We start from the raw sequence: 20,918 nt of genomic DNA, 5'->3' as shown, positions 1-20,918 counted from the left end.
TTTCCCTCTCCCCCCTCCCCCCACCCTACGGCCCAGCCCCAATGTTCGAACCCCGTGTGCCGGTCTGACGAGGGCGACGTCGCGCGACGACGACGACGACGCCGACGCAACTACCGCCGTCGGCGCCGGTCGCCGGAGCGCCGGGCATCGCGACGCCGCAACCCCGGCCATCTCTCGGTTCCTCGCGCAACGCTCTTCGTCGACGTTCATCGTCATTGACGATCGCCAGTAATTCGGAGAAGACGCGAGAAAAGTTGCGAGAGACAGTTTCACAAACGTCGTCTCCAAGAGGAGACTACGAACGCGATCAAAATTGCTCGATAATTCCACCTAGGAAACTCGAATCACGTTCCCGTCATTTAGTATTTAGCACACGAAATAAACTCACGTCTCAGGATTTCAGTTCAATTGACGTTTCAATCGGTTGACCTATAGTGGGAGTAATTTGTCTATAAAATAAATTAATCCGATTAAAAAAAAAAAAGGAATAAAAAGACATCGCTGACTCGAACGAAACAAGCGTCGATTAAAGCGAGTATTCGTTGCGGGAGATAAATTTAACTAGAGAGTGATTAATGGGATAGGTACTTTTAAGATAAATGAATTGGAAATTTATGACTAAACAAATACGATCGTTTTTTCAATATGCAAACTCTGCATGTTGATAAATTATTATACAAATATTTAATAAGCATATTTTATTTTATTTTTTTTTGTATCTACATTGATCATGGATTAAAACTTAAATAAAGCTAGACATGACTAGTACTAGACGCGTACTAACTCTGGTACATATTTTCGTAGCAAGTGGTAATAATAAATTATGTTATAGAGTTAAATATATTGCCGCGATAATATGATTTCTTGAATATATTGTTTCACATTACATCACTTTTGAATAAGTATAGATACGTTTATGATAAAAACTAGCGATCTTTACTAAGAATTCGGTATGGAAGAAGTATATAATTGCCATCGATTATCTTTCCAACTAAATAAAACAGCATGAAATATTTCGTGTATATCTTTCTGGTACGCAAACGTTATCCGGCAAATGCATATTGTGATTAGCCCTAAAGAAAACTTTTCAGACTTTGAAATCACACAACTTTATACAGCACACGATATTGTACTTTTATACGGAAAGGAAATATATATATATATAAAGGCGGAACTCTTTCTTTATCTTCTCTACGTTGAAAAGAATCGAGCAATTCCATGCCGCAATAATATACATATTATAATATAATGCATCTTTCTTATATATAATTCGCGTTATAGCTAGATGTTGTATCGAATCTCACATGTATATATCATACTATTTTTCGTACCCAATTAATGTAAAATATTTTTTTATCGATTATTGAAATTATACTGTACGCGCACAGTGCATTATATATTCTTCGACGATTATTTTCTATATATTCTAATAGGATTCAAGTTACATTTTTTTTTGTGTTAATGGCGATAATAATAAAATTTCTCTTAATTTGTATATACATGTCGAGAGGAGATTTAACAAAAAAAAAAAGAAAAAAAAAATGGTCAATATTTTACAATAATTAATCATCACGATTTATGTGTTATTCGTAGATGATATTCATTCATCCGTGAAGTCAAATCTCTTAGATAGGAATATTTCTACTGAATAATACAAGGTAACATCACTTCTTTCCGTTGACTGGCCTATTCTGAGTCGGTGCCAACGGCGCTCTTCTCTTAACGTGTTTCTCCGGAACTTTGTCTTTCGGCAGTGGCACTCCTCCATTAGAAACAAGTCCTCCTTTCCTCTTCCTTAAAGATTCCGTCGGGAGATATTCGGTCGGCCTTAGGAGCTGTCTGAAATTGTAAGGGCCATTAATATCCTCGTCATCGTATTCGACCTTGGCGATCTCCTGCCGTTTCTCAATCACAGTCGGCCTTAGAAGTTGTCTGAGATTAGCGGCGATATGGAAATTGTCTTTCTGAAGCTGTTCTTGATCCGTCGATTTTCCATTTGTTAATCGATTAATACCATTCTTATGATCCACATTATTTTGATGATTTTTCATTGGATAACCATTTTGTTTAGGATCCGATCGATCCGATGCTTTTTCCGACTTGTTTTCATTTGATAAGCCGTTAGTTAATTGTTCCGTATTTTTTATTTGCCTCGTTACGCTATTATTTATTTTGCAAGGAGCTTGATAATTGTTACAGCTACTAATCGAGGTGTGGCGTTCATTAACAAAATTATGATGATCGTTAATTAGACTTTGTCCATTAAGGATATTCTGTTGTTCGTTTACGGCATTGCATTGGTCGTCGATTGTGACTCGTAGGCCAGATGGATCGTGGATATGCGGAGTACCGATTGCACGTTGCCCATCTGCGTGTGATTGCAGGTTGTTGCTATACAGTTCATTAATCCTTGTACTGAAAAGAAATCGATGCATTCTTGAAAATTTAATATCTTTTAGAAAAAAATTTAAAAGGGGAAGGTATTTAAAAAGGATTAAAACCTTTTGCCATATGACTCGTTTTCTCGGTTATTAATAATTAAGTATAAAGATAGTATTAAGCATTAATTTGATATTAATAACTCGAGAATTTTACGAAAGCGAGATATACAAATTATACAAAATTACCAAGGAGTAGACACGTATTCAAGTCTTTTGACAACTACAAATTTATGACTTTACCTGGAAATTTGCCATGATGTTTCTGGCAACGCGTAGACATAAATGCAAGAGATTAGTTATTAGATATTTATTAAAATACGCTACATTTTGATTTTAATTATTAAAATTGTATTTGATTTTAGTCATTAGAAAAAAATTTGATATTATTATATCATATATATATATAGATAGATTATACAATAGAATATTAGAATTGCAACATATTTGATAAAAAACTTACAAAGTTATAAACATTGTTATTGCAAGTGAGTAAAGTTTAGCACGAACATCATTTTGCTTTGTCTTGAATAGAAAGAAAATTAATTGCAATTAAATTTACGCAACATTTAACCATCGCAAAGTAAATAGAATTAAGAACGCGTCAAAGTAATAACACGCGAAAAATAGTATGACATTTATTCGCGACGCAATTCTTACTTGACATTTTTCTTGGAGCTCTCGTTCTCGCGTCGATCGGATGGATGTCTCAGAGCTTTGTGCCAAATGTTTGACAGATGTTGCTCCGGTGCCACTGCAAAATCGCCCTGAGCCGCGCGATCTCTTCTCTCGGCATTCATTTCCAGAATCTGGCTGCTCCGATTCCTATATTAGGATAATTTTATTATATTTCGATATAGATATTTAATCGTGGCATCAATGTGAAGCGCAATATATGATGATTAAGAAAACTTTTGAACGTCAATATGCATAGAACGGCGCTTATAATAGGCATGATAAGAAATAAAATTTAATGGAAATAAAAAAAATTTTATTCGATTTGGAAAACTTGGTAAAATTTTTCAATTTTTGCAAAAATTGTAAAAAAAAAAAAAAAAAAACATTCGCGATAAATTTCTAGAATTCAAAATTCAGGGATACATTTTAAGGATTCTTTCTCTGAAAGAAACGCCTGCTAAAATATAACTGGTGAGAATAACTTGCGCCAAAATAAACTAGCTGGTACAGATACAGTCGATCAAGTTTACGATATACCTCGGCAATGTGCGAAGGTCATTTTCTAGCCGTATCAACGGTAAGTCCCAGCCAACTTCGTCGTCTTCGAATTCCGAACCACTTGCGATGCGAGTGCCAGAAGCATTCGAAAATTCAATATGTAAATTTCCGATTCGCTCGCGACGCTTAATCGAAGCAGCGAAAACGACGCCTCTTTTCATTTACGTATACATATATATATATATATATATATATACCTGCTCATCTCCTCTTTTAAATCCCGGTAATACTTGACGCTGTCTTCCTCATCCGGCTGCGTCCCGCTACGATAATGCAATATCGATTGTACCATATTAAATCCCTCGGGACGTACATAATCCAAAGGCGGTTCCCCGATATCGCTCAATCTTACACCGGGCTTGTTGCGACGCAGATTTTTGTGCACCTCTTGATTCTTCATGTGTACCTATAGCATATAAATATAACGAAACTAATAACTTAATCAAATTAATGGTTGTCGACAACGTTAATATGGTTTCCGTATAATATCAAATAAAGAGATTACAGGTAACCTTGAATAAAAACAAAATACTCTTTAAGCAAATTAATTTTCGAGATAATTTAACGAGTGATTTTAATTACATTTTGAGAAAACTGGATTAGATCCGCTTGTCGTAATTTAGGATGTACGGAGTCCTTCGCGATTGGTTTCTTTTTCACTATTTTCTCTTCTTTTTTATACCATCTTTGAACGATAAGAGCGGCGTCTTCGTGTTTTAATCCTTCGCGTAACAATGCCTTATGAGCGTCGAATATGTTGTCATAATTGTTTAAAATATTTTTGAAACGTTCTTCCAGCTGGCATCCAAAACGTTTGCGGATGGTATAGCCTCGAAAATCTAAAAACAATACAATTATACATTCATGGTCGTTGATTATAGATTAATGAATTATAATTTGTACAATACATACGGCTTTGTATGATAATCGCGGCATCGTCCTGTTTTAGATTTTTAGATACTTGTCGTTGCTTCTCACGATTATTAACGTCCATATTTTCCTGTGTTTTATTTTTTGTCTCATCTACAAAAGAAAATAAAAACGAACAAAGGTATAAATAATTATGGAGCTATTTAGGAAAAATTTTCTATCAAAAATTAAACTTACTCGACTTAAAATCGAACGTCATATTTTCGTCTTTTGCACGTTTTTCAACCAGCATTTCTTCCATTCTTTTTCGCGATAACCAGCCTCGGATATGACGTTGTAACGTTACAACCGATACGGCGAATTGCCATTTTTGCTTTTTGAATTTTATCTTTGCCAGCCAGCGTCGAACGCACGCTTGAACCATAATGATCTTTCTCAGTTGCTCCTCGTATAACTTTGAGAGGAATTCGACGTGATAATACTTTAGGAATACTTTTGTTTTACCCAACGCCCATCCATCCATCTTTAATCGTATCAAAAGAAGCCGACAATTATCTCGATTGGCAACCACGCGTTCGTCGTAGCCGAAAGCAAGGAAGCAGTATCTGTAGAGTTTATGAATTCGCATAATTGATGAAAATATTTTGCATTTTTTCCGTAATTTCGAAGTACCTTTTAAGAAATTCGTTGAAAGGTATCCTATGAGAAAATCCGTTTTGTCGTATACGTATCGTTTCGAGAACACCGGTGTATCTCAGTTGCTTCACAACCTTGTCCTTGTCGAAGAACCGTGGACTTCGCGAATCATTTGGCTTTATGCATCGAACGAATTGAGGCGAGCCGGATACCATTTTTTGTAATAAATCCATCAGGGAATATCGGAAATATGTAGATACCGTCTGCTGGGCTCTCGATTGTGAGGCTAAACCTCGACTAGAATAACGTTCCTACGGGACATTATTATATTGTCAGCATCTTTAAAAAAAAGAAATTCAAGAGGAACAGAGTATAAATTCAACACAGACGCGCATACTTTTGTGTTTTGATTGGATTGCGATTTTCTCGAGCCATTCTCCTGCAGCGCCGAGTACAGGTTACCGGTTTTCGTGATCGGACATTGGAACAGGAAACGAACCATGTCGTACTGCGATTGTCGTACCAGTTGAATGACCTCGGGCGGCAGGAAGTTTCTGTTCTTCTCGAGAAATCCTTCAGCTTGATAGACGACGCGTCCGGCGAAATGATGGATCGCGAAACAGACCGCGTCCGATTTGGGACGTACGTAGAACTTTGATTTGATGTTATTGTGGAACTTTTCTGCCGAAGAAATAGCAAAGTGTTTGATATACTTGTAAATTAAAAATATATATATGTATGGATAGCAAACGGTATTTTATTACTTGAAATCGCTATTAATCAGAACATTGTATAAAAATTAGCTTTACAAAAAAGAGAAAAAAGTTTATTAGCTTTATTATTTATTTAAAAAAATTTGAATTCTAATATGTTTTACGAAATAATTTTTGCTTCTCCGAAGCAGTATGACGCAACTACATTTATAGAATAATGCATCTAGAATACTCACCGATCAGCGATCGATTGGTCGCTCTGGGAAATCGACTCTCTTCATCCAGAAGCGCCAACAGTCCCATGGGTTTGCTGAGTAACATGTCGAGAACCGGTCTGTTGTCGGAGAACTCGACGAGATCGACTGGTATTCCCTCGGCCATGTATTCCTGTTGCTCCCAAGTAAAGATATGCTGATTGAAGTAGTATTGTATCTGCTCGTTGGCGATATTGATGCAGAGTTGCTCGAATGAGTTTCTGGGGAAGTTTTCGAAGCCGAAGATATCGAGCAAACCGATCGCCAACGGCTCGTAATTCGGCGAGCGGCTAAAGCACAGCAAACAATTGATCTGGTTCACCATCCAATCGAACAGTCGACCGTAAAGACCCTTGGCCATTGCGTCGCGGGCCGCGCGTGCCTCGGCCACCGTATTGTTCCGCGTAATTGTCTCGCCTCTGGTCATTACCGAGTTTGATGTCAGGGCTTCTAAGAGATCATTGTGTTCGACGCCGAGCAATTTCGAAACTGAAAGCAAAGTGCTTCTATTATCGGAGCGCAATTCACTATGATATTCTTATATGGAGAATTATTACTGCGTAAATGTAAACGTTTTATCGGCTAATTCTGATTATCGTATCGTAATTAATAAATATCAAAGCGAATAAAAGAGAGGCAAAAGAAATCTTACCTCTATGTAACGGAATATTGTCGATCACTGTGCTCTTATTGTCGGTATTGTCTTGGCTTGCCACTTCGACGAACTCAATGTCACCTAGATGGAGAATAGCGGCTAAAACTCGATACACCGTGTCCACTTCGCTGTCCTGAAATCCGAGCACCTTGAAACCCATCTTGAGCTGCTGGAACTTGTCGATGTGTGTCTGCGACGTGTGACTGTAATGCGTGAGATATCGATGATACCTTCGAAGCGTAGAATCGAGATAAAATTCTGAGAGGCGATTGTCCGCCTCCAAGCCATCGTACATGTAATAGAAAATGTGAAAGTTTCGCTCTCCTCTGAAAAGTAACAAAATTTTCATCCATTACTTAATTAAACTCTCTATTTTTTATTTTTTTTTTTTATTTTTTAATTTTTTTTTTAAGAACGTACTCAGCTTGGGCGATCACACGCGATTGCTCCAACAGGTATACTGAGATCCGCGCACCGGTCACCTTTCCACCTTTCGTCATCGTTAAATCCAGATACTTTCCGAATCTGGAGGAATTGGCGTTTATACCGGTCGTGGCGTTTCCGAATGCCTCCATTATAGAATTTATCTGAAGTATCCTCTCCTCGAGGTTGCGATTTGGCGCCTTGCTGAGATACACGAGCTGTTTCAATAATAAATTCGCGCTTTCCGTCTTCCCGGCGCCCGATTCACCGCTAATAACTATTGCTTGGTTTTGACGTTGATGAAGCAGTGCTTGATACGCGGCATCGGCGACCGCGAATATGTGCGGAGGATTATCCGATCTCGCTTGGCCCTTGTATCGTTTTTGCTCCTAAGGGGACGGATATATTACATATTATTTATTTTATTTATTATTAATATTAATAATTATATTTACGTAAAGATAAAGATAGGCTGTTATATCATAATTAATAACATACATATTATTAATATTATTTATTAAATTAATATTAATATCAATATATCATTAATTATCATGTCACACTTTACACAGATCTGATTTATCTATACTTAAATATAGTCATTCGTTTAATATAACATAGAAATACTTACGATACCGGTATATAAACCCAGATTAGTGAAAGGATTAACCGCAACCAGTATATCACCGATGTATGTGTATATCTGCGTTTGCTCGTATCGGTGTTGCAATTGATCGACGATACCTTCTTCCGACAGCATGTCGAGTGCCGCCAAATCGTCCATATACATCTTCTCCGGTCTCGTCTTGCGGTCCGTCTTCAATTTGCCATGTTTCGTAGTCACCTCCGGCTGCCGGTGAATTCGGCCCTCCGCTCTTTGTCTACGTATTTCTTCTCTCAATTGCTCCCTGATCTTCCCCACGATCGGCTCCACGCTCGACAATAGCGGATGCTCCTTCAATTCGCTCGCGAACGGCCGATGCTCGAGATCCTTCACCAAGCATTCGGCTATGAAATCGGTTAATTCGGGCGAGTAGATGTCCGGATTCTTCAGGGAGGGCGGAGGATTTCTCGGAATTTGAAAGAGCGCTCGCATGGGATGCAATTCCGACAGTGGAGGATCGCCCTCGGCTAACTCGATGGCGGTGATGCCGATCGACCAGACGTCGCAGCGCGAATCGTACGAGGAGTCCAATTGCTGCTCGCAAGCTATCACCTATTTTTTTTTTTTTTTAATAATATTTCTGTATCGAAAGATTTCTCAATTGACTCGAGGCGGATGTAGGTCGCTCGATTTTTAACGTGCATTATTTTCGGCACTCTAATTTATTGGAAAATTTTCACTTCCGAAGGACTACGAATTTCTTAACTCACCTCTGGCGCCATCCAGTACGGTGTTCCGACAGATGTGTTTTTCCTGGCGAGAGTCGCGGCCAGATGCGAGGACACGCCGAAATCGACCAATTTGACACGCGCTTCTTCGGTGAGCAGGATGTTGTGACCCTTTACGTCGCGATGCATACAGTGATTGCTGTGCAGAAATATCAGAGCTTCGACGGTCTCCTTTAAGATGTAAGCTATTTGGTCATCCGTTAGACGACTGCCGCGTTTTTTCACACCCTGCACGAGATCGGTCACGGAGCCTCCGGTGCACAGCTAAAACCGAAGCAATTAACTCTTTACGTGCCTCGATTTTCGCTTCCTTGGAAAACTGACAAATTAAATTACGGAAATTATATAGAAGAGCGATAGAAATGCATAGACGCCGTTAGAAAGTATAATATTTTCTTAATTTTCTTAATTTCTTATTTTTTTTTTTCGTTTTTTTCAAAGGAGATGTTTAATTCTCGTCTTTGCGTGTATGCATATATAATGAATATGAAATTATACGAAATATAATCTGACATTTATTACAACTAATTACAAGCAATAGCAATTAAAGCCTTCCGGGTAATAATTTTATATCTTTAATCTTAAATTAAGGAAATTTTTGTATAAATTTCACGTTTTTTTTTTTTTTTTGCTATAGATTTATTTTACCGTTTAATGACGATACCTCCATCACGAACCATAACTGATCCTCTTCCTGACCAGGCTTGGCACGTTTTAAAAACAACCCGTGGAAGAGAGGAATGTTCGGGTGTAAACTCAGATCTCGCAGCACTAGATATTCTTCCTCGATCTCCTCGATATTGTCAGCGACATTCTCCAATATTTTCACGGCTACCTTGTTGCCAGTTTCTTTATCGTAAGCGGCATACACTTCGCCATATGTACCCTCACCGATCAATTCTTCCAATCGAAAACGCTCGCCGGGATCCGGTATCATGTCAAAATTGACATGTTGACTAAGGCCGTGATACGCCATGTTGGTCCCACCTCCGGTCATCTCTGTACATAGTCGATATTAAATTGTTCGATTCAATATCTAATTGAAATGATTAGGCGAGGAGCAGCAAAGAGAATAATAGCGCCGATTGAATTTTTTTGTCTGATTCGCTTTCGCTTCTTTCACTTTTGATTATTAAAAATTATAATTATAATTGTCAAAATGTTGATTAAACGCTTAAGATAAATTTCAGATACATGATTTTTAAGATTCAATCCGAAATAAGGGACAACAATATTTAAAATATTTTGACAGTATTTATTATTTTAAAGACTACTTATGCCATGACATTTGTATTCATTCATTAATTTTTTGCATTTTCTTGCGAAAGCTATACGTTAAAGTTTATTGGAAAAAATTTTATCGCAGTCACACAGTGATAATTGTACTGCATTCGTCAAAATAATTTTAACTGCTTCTTGTTTTCGGTAGATTTTTCTTGTTTCCCGAAAGTTTAAAATCTCAAAAATTTGGATACCTTATTGAACTAGGAAGGTCTCAGTGAACGTTGTTCGATCAACTGCGACATACTACTAGAAGCGTTCGTTTTCCAACTGGATACCCGTTAACTCCTTAATAGTATTAGACTCTGGTTAGACCGGCGCACTTCTGCCTTGTCTCAGATCTGTCGAGAAAAATACGCCCCGTTTAGCTCCAGCTTTCCTCTGTAAGACTGTATTGTATAAAACTGATCATGAGAATCGTTGAACAGCGCATTCGTGCAATACGAACATCAATTCGCGTAGAAAACTGAACTGCAACGTCGAAAAATATCAAATTTTATTCTGATGTATAATTTTTATTGACATCGATATTATATATATAAATATTAAAATTTCTCTCAGTCAAGTTTACCTTGATAAATTCTATTTTAGAAATTAGAAATTAAATATTATATCTTTTGGTGTGTATTTTTTTTTTTTTCGATACATCATATCGAGTAGTACTGATTATTTCTTTTGTTATTGATTGGTTTTTTTTTTTTCTTTTTTTAATGATGGAAGTCTTATTCAATTGTATGAAGCCGTATAAAGATCGAAACTTAGCAGTGGCTTCATTTCGTTACTCTAAATTGGATGTGATTATAAATCACAAATATAGATAATAATTAAAAATGTATCATTATATAAATTATATATTCTTAAACTATATACCCTTGCCTTTTTAATTTCATAGCGGGCGAGATTATTCTTATAGGGTCGACGTCTTTTAATAATGTGACAAGTTGAATCAGATACTCTCTTGATTACACTAAAAAAACCGATTTTACTCGATGTCCGTTTGTGTGTATCGGCGAAAGGATTTCTCTTAAAGTGTTTCGCAGGCCGCCTTGCTAATTTTCGATGCGCTTAATTTCACTAAGCATGCAGATTGTATTTGTAGCGTGACTAGCAAGAATGGGTCTTAATTAAACATTAAATGACGAACGTTAAATCATGTTTTTGCTGAAATTTTGATCAGTTATAGTAATTATAAATGAGATTGTCAATAAGTGATTAATGATTGTGTATATATGTGTATGAATTAAAAATAATGAAAAATTAGAAAGTACGAAAAATTCTTATGATATTACAAAAAGATTCTACAAGTTCGGTTTTTTGCAAATAAATTTTGTAAAAATGATCTTACGATATTTGATATTTGAAAAACGAATTATTTACGCGGTATATAAAAACGATAAATTATTAAATCATAAATAATATTACGTAATTTATTTTTGGAATTAATTTATTTTTTTTATTTTTTGTCAAAAAAATTTCTTAACAAAAATAGAATATTAAATCTTTCGCACAAGTAAACTGTTTTATCGTAATTTTTCTTAAACATCATGTTGAAGAGTAATTTAGTTGAGGAAATAATAATTATTTACAATAACCGAGATAACTATTAAATTTCACTTTAAATGTTACCGTCGTTAACTTTCGCTTTAAATGTTACCGTCTGCGACGTCATATATTCCACCATTATAATTTATCATAAAGCCTATTGTTTTATGACTTTTGATATTAGGGATAGGATATTAAAGATGTAAGAATATTAAATTAGATAATAAGGATATTAAAGAGAAGCTTTACAAGACTGTTATTATTCTATTTCGAAGAACATCACCGATTCAATAATTCAATTTAATAAATTGAGATTTCCCGATCATCATGATAATCAGTGATGCGGAAGATAGCCTTATTAATTCGTTTGAGACGATCCGTTCGATGTTTCTTAACGCGATAAACGCGTGTTTGCGGTTGTACGCATTATTTTTAGTAGGAAACTGAACGAGTTTCCACGAGCGTCAACTTTTGCGTGTAAACCGTTGTTACGGTATACGTATTTATCTCACAAAGTTCTAGTGCAACCGTGTAATTATATGCGCAGATTCACGCACGTGCAAACAATTAATACGTCATTGACACGATTCCCATCATTTGAGTAATTATATACACACACATAAAATTAGCGTATATGATTTCATACTTGATGAAGAGTGCTTAAGAAGAGGAACATAAGATGTGTTTAATGTGTGTATATGTATATGTGCGCGCACACATTTATAATTATTATTTAAATATTATACTTTAAATATAGACTTTCTTGTAGCAGAAAGAATAAGAAAAATAGAATATAATATTTTCAAAGGACAAAATTTTTTTAATCATGCTGGCAATTTTACATGCTGTTATTTTTGATGATTAGTCACAGTTTGGAGTATAGCTTGTTCTTCAATAGAGAGTCTTTTTCATCTATCCATTTCACAGATCGATACTCTCTACTGCAGACATTTTACTGCAATTTCTACGAAAGCATTGTCTTTACGATCGCAAAAGATGGTCATCTTGCATGATGATCCTCGAGACATTTCACCGCGAAAACACATGGTCGCGTTCGATTTTACGGTTCGATACCTTTGACAAAGGTATCAATTGTGCAACAATAAGGCAATCACGTTTGCCCCCAATCACGTGCTCGCCGTGAGTATTAGAGCGAGGAAACCCGACATGAAATCGGTTTAAGGGTTCACCTATAAAGTGATGCCCTGCTGCCTTGGACAATACTTGATTAACGTGATGCTAATCACGTGATTTTTCTGTATTATATGTGTAAAATTAAAAAAAAAAAAAATTATCACGATTATCGGTTGCTTTGGCTATCTTCTTATTACATATTCCGTTAAATTTGACGTGCTTTAAATATAAAAATGACAATTTCCGAAGATGTGCGATTTCGATCAAATTATCGTCGAGTAGGAACAGCTTCTTTCACATTATATAGTAATTTAATACGGAACGGGACTTGAAAAAGCGTAACAATTTTTTATTACCATATCTCTGGGAGACTCCGCGAAGATGATGCATGCGTCTCCGCTGAAATAATTACTCGAAAGTAGGAAATGTCGTGAGACAGATGACATTTTTCGCGTCGCGATTTATATATAGCGATCAATTTCTTTTCCGAGTTTTTGCTCTACAAAATTATTTATTTCATCATTTGTTTCAGATTATTACACGAAGAGAAATAAATACTGAACGATTATGATTTTTCCGAGGATTCGTCAACTAAATCGGTGAGTCTTTATATTTTTTACCTAAAAAGTTTTAGAAAAAAAAAGAAAAAAAAAAAGAAAAATGAAAGACGTTGAGTATATTTCAAAGGTTAAATATCTGTAGTTCCGCTTTCGTGATTTTATTAATATCTTGATAAATCGCTTGGAAAGAGATGAAGAAGATAATGAAGCGAGAGAAAGAAGGAGAGAAAGAGGAAGACGAGTTTTTACTCACGCTGTAATTTCGCGCAGGTTTGCTTTTCGCACGGTCGTATGTCAAACTGTTGGGAGCTCCGCAAAAGGATGGGAGCTTTTCCCGATTATAGTACATACGTAGTCAGAGCTCCGGTTCCGCTGGTTTAATCCTCTCAGCGTGACGACGTAACGGTACAATGCGTGCCATCAATGACTACACGCTGCGCTCCTGCGTAATGTGGAAATTGAACGTCGCCGGGAATGTCGCGCTCCAGGATACGCGTATGTTAAGTTAATTGTATAGAATAAAATAGAGATGAGATATCATGGAAATCGCGATCGCGGTACAATAGGTTCGCGAAAAATGTGTCGTGCGTTTCGAATCCTCGTCCGAGATGAGGATTCGAGTCAAGCTTTGCGCTACGAAATCTGTGCCGGCGCTTAAATTAATAAATGTGTAAATAAATAATGTATTGTGTCTAATAAGAACGCACTTTGATATTCTTCATGCAACGGCTGCATAGAAAGTAAACGGGGCGGTATAATCATGCAAGAACTTCTGGACTTTCAGCTTTCGATTCGATGAGTTATCGTTGCGAGACGAGAAACTCGATTGTTCGATCGCGGATTATCGTAGTTTCTTGTAGGGACAAATTAGTGCGAAACATACCGTTTGATCCGCGTAACTTTGCCGTTTCCGTAAAGGTCTATTCTATTTCTTTAATTGAAATATTTAAATATTTAAATTAAATACGACATATTAAATTTAACATGACGTATTTGATACTTAAATACTTCAATTTTTTCAATTAAGAACATAATAATCAGTTGAATACATTTAGTCAAATCAACAACTTTTTTTTTCTCAGTGTAGAATTTGACGTCTCGATGATCTGTCACGATATTTCTCGGCTAGTAACTTGAGAATGCGATGAGTTGGGACTAATTTTTCGACATTATTTATTCGAAATGTTAGATTGAGAAATGCAAATTTTGTTGTTTGATTTGCGTAGAAATTGCATTGTCTAAAACACCTTATAGTACTTATTCAACGAGCCGTCGCCGGGAAAATCTTGCAAAGGAGGTGAATGGTAAGATAGATGAGCGCAGTTTCTTTTAACGATCGAAATTTTCAAACGAACCACGAAGTATCCGCTCTATTAACTATGCGTCCGTCATTGTTGAAATCTCCGTAAGAAAATCGAATTGCAAATAGTTCGCGACGAAATGTTTCGCGCCACAAAAGACGAGACGTTGTGTAACACGGCAAGCCTTAGTCGCCGCCTTTTTAATAAGCCAAAACACGGTACGCGTAATCCAGCTTCTTTGTATGTAAATGAAGTTGCAATATTTACGACACAAAGCTGCGCTGCCTACGTATAGGAATCCTTGCTTGAAAGGAAAGGTACATGCAACATCAAGATACGAATACGCGAAAATATAATCGGCTTGAAATGTTTGACTGAGAAGCTGCTATATAGAAAGAAAGAAAAATTAACTCTTTATCAACCATCAATCAATCATCTTTATTGCCATTTATTGATATTATTATTTATCTGTCATATTCTCGTTGCCTTTGTATCAGGCAGCAAGCAAAATGTGTTTTTTATTCCATTGTATCGTACATCGCGGCGTGAGAATGAAGATAATTACAATAGAGAGAGAGAGAGAGAGAGAGAGAGAGAGAGAGAAAGAGAGAGAAAAATAAAAAGAGACATATATATATATACATTTTATATCTGGATCAAGGTGTATCTTGTAAAGTAGGTTTGGGAAGAAATGAATCGTTGTTAGCGATTTAAGAATTGATTTAAATTGTTTATCATATCATTGGTTTATATTTATTCGTACTTTTCTTTTATAAAAATAAAGTTTAAGAATTCTTCTCATTATATGCGGGGCATAACTCCCATGCAATAAATGGACTTCCGTGATGACGGAGCTCCGTTGGCATTGTTGCACCGTAAAGGATTGCGTGCCATTCGTATTATTTTGGCACTACGACACGTTAAAGAGTGACTCTTGCCTGGCACACTATGAAGTATATTAAAACAATCAGCGACGAAGGAAAAGGACGTTTCCGTCGGGGAAAAAGCTGCAAGTCAGCGAGAGGGACGGGGGGGTAATTAGTTTTTAAAAGAAAGTCAAACGCGACAATCACGGTGGCCACCGAGAAGATTCAGAGCCGAACGGCCACAGATTATTGGCTTCATTTTCTCTTCCCGCGCTGCCTTCTCTTTCTCTCTTATCGTTTGTTTGAATACGTGTCCCTGTTCTTCTCCAAGACTCGGATTCCTAGAGTTGATTTGGCGACATCGAAAATGCGAACAAAGAATTTGACGGTGAATTCAGATGAGTTTTAACTGCAGATGAGTTTCGGCAATATGAATGCAAATTTTTCTTTACATAAAAATAACATTTTCTTCCATACGCGTGGATTTTTTTTTTTTTTTTGCGCGTGACACGCAAATTTAAGAATTACTAAGATATTTATTTTACATATAAATTTCAATGTCGTAAAATTTTTTATTTTTTGGATTACTTTTGATTTATTATAGTATACTTTTTGCATTATGCGTCGAGCTCTCAATTACGAGATTTTTGCCGAGATTCCGGTAGCGAAATCGATCTTGCCGAGGAAATGGAAATGCACTTCCCGAGTGCAGCGGTGCGCGAGAAAAATAGTCATGTAACAGTATCCGCTGTTACATTGTACCGTACTGACTCTATTATTTTTACCGTGCGTCTGTACTCTTCTTTTTTTTTCTTTTTTTCTTTCTCCGTCTCTCTTATAATGCGTAGGAAAAGTAACAAAAAAAATCTCAGGCGGAAATTTGCGTGAAATTGAAATATGAACATTAAAGTAAAAATTATGAAAGAGATAAGAAAAAATCCACGATAAGGACAAAGAAAATGAGACAAGAGTATGGTCGGGAGTGATTACTCCTCTCGTGATTATCTGACGAAATCATTTCCTACTGCCGTAATGATCAAATCACGTTACTTTCCCTGACGCAATCGTTTCCTTGCAATTGTAATGAACACGTTTCATACAGATTTCCTTTTCATAATGTCATAAGATCGAAAGAATGTCTCGTAATCTATTGGTATAGTTAAATTTTAGAATAAATTATCTGGAGCGCAGGCAAAAAAAGTTTCATCAATATTCATTAGTAGGAAACTCGATTAATGAACCTTTTTAAAAGTTTACCAATATTATTATATTTATATATAATTAACATTTTTCTTTCTTTTTTTATGATAATCAAGGTGGTTATAATTACAAGTAACATAAACCGATGCGAGCAAATTTAATTTTCCGAATATTAAATTATCTTCATCTCAATTATATCGGAAGGAAAAAGCAATAATTATATACAGATCCCATATACATGGTGATGATTACAGACTAGAGGTACTAGGAAGGATATTGCTTCTTCGAAAGTTGTTCACATAACTCGCTTGTAACAGATATTTGATTAGCCGTGTTACCGGCGCGCGGATGTTTGGTGAAGTACGCGCTTTGCTCGGTTCATTTAATTATCTATCTACATGTTCCACAATCTTCATTATATGCGTGCAATTTCGCGGATACGCGACAGCCATCAAAGTTTTTGCGACGACACTTTGCTAAATCCTAATTAAGCCGATCGCACTTTAAAGAGCGCATTTCAAACGACGTGCATATCGAGGTCGATGGATGTTTCATTAAAATTTGTATTCGATTGGAACAGGACACCTTGTAATAATAAGGAAGCTTAGGCACGTAAGAATTCTAAATAAACCTAGACTCAGTTTTGGAGAATCACATTATAAATTCTAGAGAATGGTAACGCAGCTGATCAACAGATGAAGCCAAGACATACAAGTCATTTTTTTTTTCTCATGACGGAAAATATCGTCTTTCGTGATTCATGAGACTCGCGTGACCAAATTTCGTATAACTGGTTCTCTCTCTCTCTCTTTCTTTCTCTGATCAATTATTACCATTCCTCTATAGTATATCGGCGGCATGCCTATATACGGCAACTTGCCGAGAAAGTTTTTCGGCATCGGTGCGATGCCCTTCGAGCGATCGTTCGATCCGAAAAAGTGTGTTCATGACCCGTCTTTCTTGCTCTTGTCGAGTTCAAGGTGCGACGCTCGGCACACGCCCCGCTTAGAGGACATTCCCGTAAAGAGGACAGCCGATTTCTCCGAAATTTGCAGCTCACTGTTCTCGATAAATAAAGAGCAGCGACAAAGTTCAAGTATTTTTCGTAAAAGTGCTTTCGTAGACCACCGTTGTCTTATCGGCGCTTAGATAAATATATTCATGATTCATTATCATTAGTCATTGTTACTGATGAAAATGATGATAATGTAATACCGTCCTTCCTTCATAAAACTCCGAATCGACAAATTTTTTTTTTTGGTAATCCGTTGACGTCATCTCAGCCGCATTATACATAATTGCATTTAATTTGCAATTTATTAGGATGCATACATTTTTTAATTATACATCTGTTCTAATATTTGTATAATATAACTTGGCAATGCACTAATATTTTTTATACTAAAATTTTTATAATCTTTTTAAAAACAATCTTTCTCTTTTTTGTATATGTTATTTCATACGAAATATTTGAATTGTGTATATCGTTTTAAATTGTTACATTAAAACGCGTAAAGTAAGATAGAGCAAGTAATATAGAATAAAATATGCTCATACATAATTCAGCGATCGCGCGTAGTAGTAAAAAATCGCGATATAATCAGCGATTATTGAAAATGGGCGGTGTACATGCTGATGCGAGATAATTAGTAGCATGATCTTTTTTTTTAAATTTAATAAGCAACGAACATGCATGTCGTGTGAATAACTGATCCTGGTTTAGTGCTTGAGGATTAAAATGTGATAATTAACACTAATTTTTCTCATTAATCTTGTCTTTTCGTGCGCAATATTTATATACATATTTTAATACTACAGACATTTATATACTATTTAAGAAGCATTTGCCATTTGCAAATTATTGCTTTATCACTTTAGAAAATTTAGATGTAAATGTACTTTCAATTATCCAAGTTTCAAAGTTTCTATTTAAAAAAAAAAAGAATAAATTTCCTCGTGTAATTGAGGAGTATATCTATAACGCGCGTAAATATACATATATATATATATATATATATATATATATATATATATATATACTTTTGTATATTTACATACATACATACGTTTCTACATGTTTCAAGCTGTATTATATTATATATACATATATAGTAATTATCAATATCACAAGTTAGCAAGTGCTGTCTGAATAATCACTGCATATCATTATTATCAATTTTATATAAAAATCATTATCTCCACTTTTACAAAATGATATGCGCAGGATTACACAGATATAATAGATGAAATAATCGATGTTATTTGAATATTATTAATAAAAGTATTTAAAGTCTGCACTAGTATACATCTTGTACGCATTTCTAACGAAGGATTGAAATGTAAAAAGACACCATAATTTTCTGAATCACGCTAAACATCACTCACGTGTTTCGCTGACAAATCCGCAACAGAAAGGTAGAAGCCGTTCAGTCACGATGAGAGTACGAAATGATAAAGAATCGTCGCAGATGACAGTCGATCGAGTTGATGCAGGCCCACTAATGTGCTAAGCACGGAGGAACGCTGGTTTTATAAAATCCGCGAGATCATCGTGTGTTCACTACGTTACTTCGCGACCGGCTGACTATAAAATGTGCCGTGAAACAGTATCAACCGGAGCACGAGCGCGCGGCGTCTTCTCAACGTGATACCGGCCGTGTTCGAAGGAAACCGCGTCGGCACCCCTTCCATTCCATTCTATCGTAGGTCTTCGTCCGCGCCGCGCTTCTTCTCTCTTCCGGAACAACACGTTCGATCCTTCCTCACCTTCGTCTTCCCCTCGCACTCCATAATTGGGCACCCATCCGATCAAAAGTCCGCTAAAAACGCTCGTCGAATAATTAGCCTTGTAATTTTAATTTATTTGTTATTTCAATTTTAAAATGAGACATTTCAAACAAATTTAATTTTTTTGTTATCCTTTTTACATTGATTATTCGTTCTTTTATTTTATGAATTTGCTTAGCAAATATATATTAATAAAATATATATTATAAAATATATATATATATATATATATATATATATATATATATATATAATAAATATATATTAATATAAAATATAAAAATATATATTAATAAATATTGTTTTTTTTTCAGATTAATTTATAGAAAATTTGAACTTTTTTGATTACAATTTGTATGTATATTAAAATTTTGGTATCAATTTTAGAAATTTTAATTTCTATAATTCAAACTATATTTTCTTTTATACAGAGGATAAATTAAAAATATGTGGCTTTAAATAATTTTTTTAAATTATTTATTCTACCTTTAAATTTGCTATAAAAATTCTGCAGTTTTTATATATGCACAATGTTGCTGATTAGTGGTATTGTCGTCTTTCGTTTATGAGACCGGAGTGTATTATTATTAAATATGGAATGATCGAAAGTTTCTGATTAAGAATTAATATTCTCATCATCACGCCTATTTGCAGCTAAACAACCGAAAGTGCGAAAAATCGCCGGAGAAGATTACGAGTAATCGCATATCGCATATCATTAATCACTGAGGAAAGTGTTGTTCGATCGATTAGACATCGTTCGTATAATGCGATCGAGAAGTCTCGGTGTTCGTTCTCATTTTGATTTGTGCTCGGCTCATTATCTCGTCTTCCAATACACGTGTTTCACAGGTGCTCGTCCCGATCGCGTCGATTGATCTTAAAATTAGCTTTCACTTATTCCATGATTCTTACATTACGATCTTGCCTATCGATCGACGTCGGGAATCATAACAATGACTGTGTAAAATGAAACGTTGAGAAATAACTCTAAATGAGATATTTATTTCGTACTGTCAAGTCTCTTTTTCCGCTTTGCGTTCTCACGCTTTAAACATATTTTTTTTTTTTTGTTTTTATCTTTGTTTTTATTATTCTCCATAATTTCGAAAAATTACTAAAATTATTAAAATTTAATCGCGGACGCATGTAACAATCGTTTATTATATAATATGTCTAGCATCATCGTAGTCTTTGTAAATAATGAAAAGGTCTTAGAATGACAGAGTGAAGTATTTTATTACCGCAATCTTTTGTGTTACTTTCTATCGCTAGAAAACGAATGCAGAAAGAAATGTCAAAAAATCTGTACGAATGTAAATGTCTAAGAAGCGCTAAAATCGATAAAAAGGAAACTTTCGGATGTATCGAAAATAGCGATGTCGTTAACGCAGAGTTAAGCTGCCATTATTCATTTACAGTTCGATTGCTCCTCTCGCTGGCATTTTTTTAAAGGTCGCGCGAAATACGGCGGATACGCGTTCATGGAAGCGTAGAAGCGCGGCCGATAAGCGAGATAACGTTCCTCTCCAACTCGACGTCACAGTCGGATAAGTCGGAGCTCAACGATGCGTGATAAGTACGCTCGCTATGCCACTTTACTACTCGCCGTACTCTTCTCTCGTTGACA

At 35.8% G+C, this 20,918-nt stretch overlaps 1 protein-coding gene across 3 annotated transcripts; it reads right to left on the bottom strand.

The window, feature by feature from the left end:
* Positions 1–683: 683 nt before the first annotated feature.
* LOC126856079 (myosin-IIIb-like) lies at positions 684–19,138 on the bottom strand. Of its 3 annotated transcripts, XM_050604258.1 has the most exons (18): positions 18,887–19,138; positions 10,093–10,239; positions 9,282–9,616; positions 8,600–8,881; positions 7,857–8,441; positions 7,223–7,614; positions 6,800–7,128; positions 6,130–6,636; positions 5,578–5,861; positions 5,217–5,491; positions 4,782–5,149; positions 4,587–4,697; positions 4,257–4,513; positions 3,872–4,080; positions 3,654–3,734; positions 3,099–3,263; positions 2,682–2,703; positions 2,262–2,415 (listed from the first exon to the last, which is right to left on the bottom strand). In XM_050604258.1, exons 3-18 carry the CDS (start codon positions 9,612–9,614, stop codon positions 2,404–2,406), a joined length of 4,212 nt encoding a protein of 1,403 aa, XP_050460215.1. In that variant the 5' UTR covers positions 9,615–9,616; positions 10,093–10,239; positions 18,887–19,138; the 3' UTR covers positions 2,262–2,403. The 3 variants fall into 3 exon arrangements, with proteins under 3 accessions (XP_050460213.1, XP_050460214.1, XP_050460215.1); XM_050604256.1 differs by lacking the exon at positions 2,682–2,703 and having other exon boundaries at positions 684–2,415; XM_050604257.1 differs by lacking the exons at positions 2,682–2,703; positions 3,654–3,734 and having other exon boundaries at positions 684–2,415.
* Between the last annotated feature and the right edge of the window lie 1,780 nt (positions 19,139–20,918).

This window comes from Cataglyphis hispanica, chromosome 17 (assembly GCF_021464435.1).
Source record: "Cataglyphis hispanica isolate Lineage 1 chromosome 17, ULB_Chis1_1.0, whole genome shotgun sequence".
Lineage (NCBI taxonomy): Eukaryota > Metazoa > Arthropoda > Insecta > Hymenoptera > Formicidae > Cataglyphis > Cataglyphis hispanica.
The sequence above is the reverse complement of the archived record's forward strand: the minus strand, read 5'-3'. Positions and strand labels throughout refer to the sequence as shown.

Coding starts and splice junctions, on each gene's coding strand:
- LOC126856079 (XM_050604256.1), bottom strand. CDS start 9,614: ATGACCGGAGGTGGGACCAACATGGCGTATCACGGCCTTAGTCAACAT. Junction 7,615..7,856: donor TGGGTTTATATACCGGTATC/GTAAGTATTTCT, acceptor CCGTCCCCTTAG/GAGCAAAAACGATACAAGGG. Junction 6,637..6,799: donor CAATATTCCGTTACATAGAG/GTAAGATTTCTT, acceptor CTTTGCTTTCAG/TTTCGAAATTGCTCGGCGTC.